Source organism: Pediculus humanus, genomic scaffold (genome assembly GCF_000006295.1).
Source record: "Pediculus humanus corporis 1103172108181 genomic scaffold, whole genome shotgun sequence".
NCBI lineage: Eukaryota > Metazoa > Arthropoda > Insecta > Psocodea > Pediculidae > Pediculus > Pediculus humanus.
The window spans coordinates 51,036-61,838 of NW_002987751.1; the positions used below are offsets into that span (position 1 = coordinate 51,036).

Sequence of the window (10,803 nt, forward strand, 5' to 3'; positions counted from 1 at the left end):
AGCTTCTAAGACTCCTTCTTTTATTTTATTTGCAAGTGTTTGCTCGAACATTCGAAACAGTTGACTGACGAAAGACCAAAGTAATATAGGCAAGCTACACAGCTTGGCGTTGGTTCATTTGATTTTTAGTCTAGCTGTAATAAGTTCTTGTTTATTAATATTAGTTTTGTTATAGTGATAGTTTTAAGTGCTTGTTCATTACTTACAAAAATAAAGAACGAACCGAATATAACAATATATATATATATATATATATATATATATATATATATATATATATATATACATAAGAATATTAATTTTAAAAAAAACAAAAAAGAGAAAAGCGCGATAAAGTTTTGTTTCTTTATCACTATATTATCATTATCATTTTGATAAAGGAAGGAGGATAAAAGGCAATGAACCGTTGATTCTTTCTCCATCGCATTTGAATAGATAATTAACAAAGTTGTTGACTTATTATTTAAATGTCTTTCATTATTATTATTATTTTTTTTTTAATAACTTTTTTTCTCTCCAGTGAGAGAAAAAAAACCTCTCCCGGAACTCCAGGTTCCGGAAAACAAGAAAGAAAAAATTTTTTTTTTTGGGGGGCAAATTAATAAATAAAGAAAATGATAGATATCGGCCAATAATTAAATAAAGTAGTAAAAATTTTTTTTCTTATTATTGGTTCGATTTACTCCGAGGTAAATTTTTTTTTCTCCAGCTGGAGAAAAAATATATTGTTATGAACATTTTTTCTATATTGTCTTTAGCAAGCATTATTACAAAAAGGATTATCACTCATATCATGGATAACATAATTTAACCTTTAACCGTCACTCTCACTAACACAATCATTAATAAGATGTTACGTTCACAGGACATTAGGGAATCAGAAGAACATCTCACGTTGTATCTTGCTTCCTTTTATAGGTGGAACTCATTGTTATTATTATGTTTCTATGTAACGAATAACTATGGTTGTAAACAAACAGAAGAATAAGTTTCTAGAAGCTTCTTTTCTATAATAAACACTTGGTAACCATAGTTCTAATGTTATTATTTATAAATAATATAAAATTATAAACATTTGCTCACGTGATCACAACAATATATATATATATTTTATAAAAGTTTTATCTTGTAAAAACCTATAAGAACTTTATTTTGGTTTGCTTCCTAACTTCTCCAGTAACTTATCTTCAATTAAAATACTTAAGCAGATTTATTTATCTATTATATTCAGACACTTTTTTCCCTTTCTCTCTCTCTCATTCACTCTCTCTCTCTCTTTTTAATGTTTTATCAAAAGAAAATTTCACCCACATCAATTTGCAGAGTCTTATTCGAGAGATGCATTCACGCACACGCGCACACACACACACACGCACATTCCTTTTGACTTATTAGCAACCGATATTAAAATTCTTTTAAGAACCAAAACGTCGTAAACATTTAATTCTCAATAACACTTAACGCCATTTTCTTTCTCATATAATGATAATATTATAAACGTAATAATTTTCTTTTCGTTTTTTCACGCACGTGGTTTTCATTTTCCAGTTGCATCTGGATAATTTTCATTTCATTTTTTTGTTTTTTAAGGGTTTTAAATCGTAAAATTTTTTTTTCGTTCGCACCCACGTACTCGTACATTACTTTCCTGACTGCGATGGTAATGATAATGATGATGATGATGATGATGATGGTGGTGGTGGTGGTAACGATGATGACGAAAAGAATTTTCCAAAAAAAAAAAAAAAAAATTTAAAGAGTTCCAGAATAGAAAATTTAATTAAATTTTTTTTGTCGTAAAAATTAATTATGGTTTTTTCAATTATTATTATTATTTTTTTTTTTTCGTTCTTCTTTGAAATAAGAAAAAAAACAAAAAGAAAAAAGAAATTCGCCAACGGGTTTTCCCAGAATTTTCCTTTTTTTTTTTTATTAAACAATGGAATTTTTAAAAGGAAAAGATTATAATTTGCTTACTTTTTTTTTTTTTTTTTTTTTTGTTATTTAAAAAACATTCGAGTTTGTAATTTTCTCATTTTTACTTTTAAAACTAAATAATAAAATTTAAAAAGTAAGAAAAAAAAAAAAAGAAACTTTAACTTTGCCACAATCAAACATCATTTATTCAAATGAAAAAAAAAAAGGAAAAAAAAAGGAAAAGTCTTTCTTTTGTTTAATAAAATATTTAAAACGTTCCTGCTTGCTCTGTTTTTTTTTTGTCTTTTAATATTTTATTATTATTTCGATTAATATTATTCGTATCGCGGGTAAAAAAAAAAAAAAAAATATTTCTTTTTCTCCCGTCAGCCCCCCTTCTCTCCCCCTACCTCCCCCATTTTTTTTCTTTCCAAATTTTCCATCTTTGTATTAAAAAAAATTTTTTTTTTCGGCCTTCCCTTTCCCGTATTAATTTTTATCAATCCTTGTATGAAAACAAATTTTTTTTTTTTAAATTAAAAGACTTGAGTCGTTCATGTTTACCTTTTGAATTATGTGCAGCTTTTTATAAAAAACCTCCAATAATAATAACAACAACTTGAGCTATTAGTTGGTTTTTTTTTCTATCTCTCTCTGATTCGATTGCATTAAATCGTGCAGAATTGATCACGAACGTGACCCGTTTTGAGCTTTTATGACCTCAAAATAAGCACGTTTCAAAGGCAGGTTTCAATTTGATGTTTTAATAAAAAAGGAAAACCGATTGAATTTTTTTTTTCATAGAGGATTTTTACCTTTGACCGTAGAGAGAGAGAGAGAGAGAGAGAAAGAGGGGAGAGGGTGTGGGGAAAAAAAATTTTTATTTTTTTTCTCTCTTTCTTTAATGAAACGATCATAAACATTTAAATGTGTGTGCTTAACTTGTCAAATCAAATTCATAGTCGTACGTGTAAATAGATTTTTAAAAGAAAAATAAAATTCAGGTACTAGAAAACTATTATGATAATAATAATAATTTAAAATTCAAAAATGTAAATTTTCAAAATGGACGAAATCAATTTTAAAAATGTGGAGGGAGTGGAAAAAAAAAAAGAAAAAATTTTCAACGTTTTTAACCTCAACCGGTTTTACTCACTCCTACCCCCCCCAACCACACATCGTCGGTTCTCCCGTTGCTCCCCTTTAATTTTAACGTTTTTTTTTTGAAAGGCTATCGGTTCCAGTTAACCATTAACGATTACGTCATTCAAAAAAAAAAATAAAAAATAAAATAAAATAAATTAACAGAAAATTTCCTTTTTTAAAACTTCCTTTGTTTTCCCTCCTTTCTCTACCCCTACCTTTCCCTTCCCCTCCCTTTGGTAAAACAGTAAAAACCTTTTTAAAAAAAAAAATTACGTTTTGTCAATAAAAAAAAAAAAACATTAAGTGAAATTTTTTTTTTTTTTTTAAACTGTCGACCGCTATCATAATTTTCCATGTCGAGTCAGTCAAGTTTTTCCAGTCATTTTTTACCCTTTTCCCAGCCCCCCCACCCCGAAAAAGGCAACGCGAATCTCCAAAGCTTTCTATTATTATTATTATTATTAATAATATTATTTTAGAAAATTTTCCAATGTTTCAAAACTAAAAGTTGTTGGTTGTTGTTGGTTGTTGTTGTTGTTGTTTATTAAAAAAAAAAAAAAATGAAGAAAACTTTTTTTTTTTTAAACTTTTGTTAAGATTGTTTTAAAAACTTGTTTTTCAAACTTGGCGCTAAAAAAAAATTTTTTTTTTCTTTTCTCATTTTAACGACAGTAAATATTAATTATACGTAACATATAAAATTTTCCAGTTGTTTTTATTAATGTTCTATCCCCTCTCACTTCCCCCCTTTCTATGTTTTAAAACGCACATACGCACATGGAAAATTTTATTTAAAATTGTTTTTTTATGTTTTTATGATAACGTTGTCTGTTATCAGGAATTTAAATTATTATTAAAATCGTTATCATGTTTTTTTTCCCGACTCTTGGGGAAAACAAAATAGAAAATACCTAAAACTAACCGTCACTGAAAAATTCAACACCGTTACATAATAATAATAATAATAATAATAATAATAATAATAACGAATGCAACGTGACGAATTGTTTTTTTTTTTTTTTTTTTAAATTTCAGAGCATTTTATTTTTTTTATTTTTTTTAATTTTTATTTTCGGAGCTGGAGAAAAGGAAAAAAGGAAAAGGATTGACGATAATTTAAATATTTTCGGGAAGGGGAAGGCGGAGAGAAAGGGGAAGGGGAAGGGTAAGAAGGAAGGTGGGGGTGAAAAAAAAAGAAAAAAAGTTGAATATAAATCAATTTGAAATTCGTTCAAATTCGATAAAATTTAAAACGCCATTTTCTTTTTTTTCTTTTTTTTTCCATTTATTTTTTCCTTTTTTTTTTTCTTACTCTCCCTCTCCCTTTCTCCCTCTCTCTCTCTTTTAAAAAAAAAAAAAGAAAACTACGATAAAAATTGGTGTTTAGCAGAAACAAAAAATAAAAAATAAATAGGCAATTTGGTCTAAAATTGAAATAAAAAAAAAAAAGAAAGAAAAAGTTATTCTTTGGAAAATTTTTTTTTTTTTTGTCATTATAGCTTTGAAAAAAAAAAGAAAGTGGAAAAAGTGAAAGAAGTGGAAGCAGTAGAAGAAGTGGAAGAAGAAAAAGAAGAAGCATCTGGTCGGATTCAATTTTAATTTGGTTTCTAATTCAAAATGGCCATTCAACCGCGAATAAAATTCTTCTTTCATCGTTCAATTTATTCATAACCACATTGATAAATAGTTAAATTTTCAATATTAAAACCCTAATGGGAAAAATAATGTACGTGTCCTACCCTCCCCCGCCCTGCTCCATCCCCCATTTTTTCCCCATCCCCCATCTATCTCTCTTTTCAATAATAATAATAATAATGATACGCTTGCGTAAAAAAAAGGGAGAGAAATAATAATATTAATAATATGTAACATCGGAAAATTTTTTTTTTTTCGACGACTTCCGTTGTTGTTTTTTTTTAAGCTTTGCAATAATGAATGAATGAATGAATGAATGAATGAAAATATTTTTTTTTTTTGTTCTATTTTAAATATTTAAATTGGATTTGCATTTGTTAAAGAAACCTTTCAAAAAATGTTTATGAAAAACAAAAAAAAAAAAAAAAACGTAAAATGAATGAGACTAAAATAACTAAATTAAACGTGAAAGAAAAAAAAAGTTTAATTTAAAAATATAATAATAATAATAATAATAATGATATATATTCATCAGTATGTTTTTTTAACGAGAGGAAAAAAAATATATATATTCCAGATTTTTTTTTTTTTTTGTTATCACGGCGAATTTTTTTTAAAAAAAAAAAAAAAAAAAGGCGGTAAATTTAAAAATTAAATTTGCAGTTGACAGAATAATTTTTTTATTTTTTTTTGTTTTGTTTGTTTTTATTTTTTTATTTTTTCCAGGTTCGTGCACGTTTTGTTTTTTTTTTTTTTTTTTGATTACATAAAAGCCACCGATTTCTAATTAGGAAAACGGAGTAAAAAAAAAAAAATCACACAAACACACACACATACACGTACGGTAAAAAAAAAAAAAAGGAATCCTTCCGCGTCATAATTCTTCTTTAGAAACGTCGGAAACTGGAAAAATAATAGAACAAAAAGAGAGAGATAGAGAGAGAGAAATGGACGAAACATGAAAGTGAGAGAGAGAGTGAGGATCGATGAAATATTAGCATTCTATCCTTTACAAAAAGGTGGATCATTCGACTAATAATAAAGTTTCCCTAAATCCAGGTCACGATTCCTGTAAGTTTTTTTTTTTTTTTTTATTCTTCCTTTTCATTGTCTTCGTCTCTTCCAATACAAACAAACACAAAAAAAAGTGAAAATTATTATTATTATTATTATTATTATTATTATCATTATAACTTGACAAACTTTTCGTTTCGGATCTTTTACAAATTGTTTATGTATAAAAAAAAAAAATTTAAAATTTAGTTAGTTATTCTACCAATCATAACTTTTCGATTTAATTTAACTTTATTAATAATTACAAGAAAGGAAAAAAAAACTTTTTTTTTTCCTTTTTTTCGTTTCCTTTGAATTTATATTGATTAATAATCGATCGATATCAATCGAAATTTTTTTTATTATTTTTTTTAATTTTTAACTCTCTATTAATTATTTTTGTATCAATAACGAAAAGTTTTTTTTTTCGAGTTAGAAATAAATGTGTTTTTAATAATTGATGGTATATCCGGTTTGTTATCTGACACACGTTTCCGTTTTGTTTCTCTATGGCAACCCGTTTTGAGTTTGTATCTTTATAAAAATTATTTTTGGCTCCCCGAAAAAAAATTCTCAGTTAAATTCGATCGTTTTTTTTCTTTTTTTAAATCCCTCGTTTAGAGCCAACATTTTTCACACACACATCCCTCTCTACCCCCACCCCCCCTCTTCCCCTTCCTCTCTTTTCTCACACTTTTCCTGTCAATTTCATCAAAAAATTTTTATTTTTTTTTTTCATAAGCAAATTTTTTTTTTCTTTTTTTATTAAAATTCATTTATTTTTATATCAATGTCATTATTATTATTATTATTATTATCATCGTCGTCGTCGTTTTGTTATTATTATTATTATTTTGTTTATTCCAAAAAAAAAAAAAAATAAATAAAATAATAAATAAAAATAATAATAATAAGGAGAAGAAGAAAAAAAACAAGAGAAAAAAATTAAAAAAAAAAAAAAAAATTAAATTTATTGTATAAGAATTTATGTAAAGTGAATTTTTAAAAAGGAAATCAAAAAGGAAAAAAAAAATTCCTTTGAATTTATTATAAGAATTAAAAAGAATGAAATAAAGCAAAAAAAAAAGAAAAAAAAATTAAATTAAATTAAATTAAATTTAACTTTTCGTTAAATAAAAAAAAAAAAAATTTAGGCGGGAAAAATGGTAATGGGGGGGAGAGTGGGGGTCGTGAAGAGGAGTAGGCGAGGGGGAGGAGAGGAGGGAAGGGAAAGAAATAAAAAACAAAATGGGCGTACGGGTATGTTGTTGTTGTTGTTGTCATCGTCGTCGTTCTCGTCGTCAATAAACAAAAAGTTCTTAATAATGTTTAAAAATAATTAAATTCCAAAGGATTTTGCATTTTTTTATTTTTATACATATATTGTATGAATGTGTATACATACACATAAAGTGGGGAGAGAGGGGGAAGGAGTGGGAAGGAGAAGGAGGGAGAAGGAGGAAGAAGGAGGAAGGAGAGGGAAAAAAAAACTAATTTTAAATAAAACTTTTTTTTTTATTAAAAAAATTCCCAAGCCAATTTTAAAAAGTTTCATCATTTTTACTCGTAAAATAGATAAAACAAGTTTTAAATGGCGGGAAAGAAAAGAGAGGAAAAAAAAACGTCTACTGCCACGATTATGATTCAACACGTGACTAAAAATAAATAAATAAAAAAAAAGTAAAAAAAAGTTAAAATTGCGAAATTAAAAAAGAAAAAAATTAATGGATTTTTATTTTTAGATTTTTTTTTTTAATTTTCGAGAATGACGGTAATGATGACGATGATGATGACGATGTTGATGACGTCTAAGAGAAAGTGAAAGAGGCGCGAAAATTGCAAATAATAAAATTTATATATTTTAATAATTTGTAAAAAAAAAATTTTTTTAATTAAATTATATAGAAACCTTTTTTTTTAAATGAATGGAAAATGTAGGACACAAAAAGGAAAAAAGGAAAAAAATTTACAAAGAAAGTTATTAAATGCAACAACAAGAGAAAGAGAAAAAGGGGGAGAGAGAGAGAGAGAAAGAGTAAACATGTAAAAAAAAAAAAATTTGTCTTTTTTAAATTAAATTTACAAAACAAAAAAAGTCTTATACATTGTTTTATCATTTATTTTAACGTCTTTTTTTCTTATCCGAAATTAATGCGCCCTCTTCCTTTTCCTCTCCTCCTCCCTCTCCCCTCGTTTCTTTTTTTTTTTTAATTATCTTAATTTTTTTTTTGTTTCAAACCGTGTATAAAAATGATTTATAATTTTGTTGTTAATTAGATAAAAAAAATAGAATAAAATTTTTTATTATTATTAACCGGACGCCATTAATTTTACGTTAAGTAAAACGAAAAAAAAATGGCGGTACAAAAATTTTGCATTTAACAAAGGTTTTAAAAAAAAAAATCGATTTCGATGACGCCAGTTATAATCAAAACATACATAGAGGAGGAAGGGGGAGATTTTTTTCGTTGGAGGGAGGGGCGAAAGGGTTGAGTTGTAGGTACCGAAAAAAAGAATTTTTTATTTATATATAGATGAGCCGATGATATCAGATTTCGGTTAAAAAAAAAATTCCATCTGCAAAATCAGCTTTTTCTTTCAAGGGAGAAGAAAAAAGAAGCAAATCGTACTTAATAAAAACTTGTTTCATCAGCCAAAAAAAAAAAAAAAGAAAATATAAGGAGAAAAAGGGTTTGAGTAAAAGAAGTAAATGAACCCTAAAAGAAAAATGAAACTTTTCAAAAATTTAGACGAAATCATTATTGAGAAATTGAGTTAGAAATTTTAAAAGAGAGTGATAGACGAGCAGAAGAAAAAACAAAAAACAAAAACAAAACGAGAGAAAAAGTGAAATTTTTTTTTTTTAATTAAAAATTTTTTTTTTGTTTTTACGTATAAAAAATAATTATAAATCTAAATCTATCGATGTATCGATCTATTGATCCATCGATCGATCGATCGATCGATATGTTTCGATAAAATAAAAAGAAATAATAATAATAATAATATAAGTTAACTTGAAACGTTTTCGAAACGCGATATTTTATTTTTCTTTTTCCTTTCCTTTTATTTTTTCTTTTTGGATACAAAAGTAACTTTTAATCAAGAAACAAATAAAAGAAAAAAGATACTACGACGACGACGACGACGACGTCGATGACGTCGACGATGACGTCAAAAGAAAACAAATAAACTAGTAATGATTTTTAATAATAAAAAGGAAAAAAAAAAAAAAAATTAAAAAAAATTTTTTTTTTGTTCAACATTTGATGATGGATTAAGGGAGGAGAGGGAAAGGGGAGGAGGGGAAGAATTCTTTTTCTATTAATCGAAATTTATATTATCGTTATTAATCGATCATTCGATAACTCACCGACTACGTTAAGAGTGATAAAATGACTCATTTTTGGCTCCGTTGATACTTGGCATTCGTATCTTCCAGCATCTCTGGCTTGTACGTATTTAACTTGTAGCGTCCACGTGTCGGTTGCTTCGACCAAAAATGCTTGAAATCTTTCGTCTGCTATGAACGTGTAACGATCAACTGTTAAAATGTGAGCATCTCTTCTTCTTATCCACGAAACCTTATCGCGAAACAAGAAAAATTTTTTTTTTTAATTATTTAAAAAAAAAAAAATCAAATTTCCGATCTTGATTGGATGTGATAAACGTAAACAATCCATAGAGTAATTAAACCTCGTGTAATTAAATAAAATAAAAATGGCGACCATTTGGATTTTACTTTTAAAAAAAATTTCGTAGATTGGAAAAAGAAAAAAAAAAAAACCGATGATGAAAGATGATAATAATGATGTTTCTCCCCACGAAAAAGTTCTAGAAAAAAAAATAATAAAAAAAATGGGCGGCGGGGGGGGGGAAAGGTCAATACAAGAAAACAAAAATTTATAAAAGTAAACATTTGAAAAAAAAAAAATTTATTTATTTTTTTTTTTTTTTTTATGATGAAAAAAACTATTGATTACAGGAAATGCGTAGTGTCATGTGACTTGAAAGTATTTAAACAAAAGGAAAAGGAAACGAGAAAGGGGGGCTGAGGAGGGGAGAAAAGGAAAAAAAGAATAAACGAAGTAATCAATATAATTGAGAGGAAAACAAAAAAAAAAAAGTGAAAAGAAAAGCAAATTGAAGGAAACGGAAAAAAAGTGAAATTAAGAAAAGAAAAATTTTTTTTTATATATATAAATATATGAAACTAAAATAAAAATGTTTTCTTTTTGTTTGTTGTTTGTTATCTATTAAATAACAACCGGAAAAAAAAAAATTTTTTTTTCTATTTTTAAATTAAAAAAATAAAAACACAACTGGTTTTTTTTTTTTTTGTTGAAAGAATTTCATACGTTGCGAAAAAAAAAATTATTGATGACGTCATGTCACGTCACGAGTAGAATTCTAATTCCACGTTAAAAAATAAATTTACTCACGGATTTATTTCCTAATTGTTTTACTTTACATGGAAGATATGCGTGAGTCCCCAATTGCGTTGTTATGTTATTCGGTGTCGACGAATCGAAATACGGTCCTGTATACAAACCGGAAAATCTTTCCATTTGATGGTGCAAAGTGCTTTGAAGCGATGTCGTCCCATCAAAACCATAAACTATAATTAAAAAAAAAATCACGTTATTATTATTATATTAATAATAATGGCGATGACGTCACAAGAAAAAAAACTATCACGTCAAAGAGGTGGATTTTCTTTTCGTCGCGAGCTTTTGACTTTCCTTCCACGTGATTCCACTCGTGCCTTAAAGTGTTTATCTTCCTCTTGAATGACCTCACCGAATATTTTCTATCCTTTTTTTTTTTATTATTATTTCCACTTTTCTTTTTTTCATCTAAAAAGGACGGGGGGGGGTGGGGAGGAAAAATGCGAAAGAATTTTCTTCTTTCCATTTCACCTGATTTTCATCCGTTGTCAGTTATCTTTAAATTGCAGTTCTTTCCTTTAAAATTACTTTTTTTTTTTTCAAAACTCAAAAATTCAACGAACGAAATAATCTTTTTCCGACTACTCTCCATGTCTCTCTCTCT

The 10,803-nt window shown here is 26.8% G+C and overlaps 1 protein-coding gene across 1 annotated transcript in view; it reads right to left on the minus strand.

Annotated features, from left to right (window-relative positions):
• Phum_PHUM413630 (limbic system-associated membrane protein precursor, putative) overlaps positions 1-10,319 on the minus strand; it is a gene marked incomplete at both ends in the record, with an annotated part of 14,175 nt that extends 3,856 nt beyond the window's left edge. Inside the window, 2 exons of the mRNA XM_002428944.1 lie at positions 9,125-9,335; positions 10,194-10,319. Coding sequence (XP_002428989.1) covers positions 9,125-9,335; positions 10,194-10,319 — 337 coding nt within the window. The remainder of the gene's footprint in view (positions 1-9,124; positions 9,336-10,193) is intronic.
• Between the last annotated feature and the right edge of the window lie 484 nt (positions 10,320-10,803).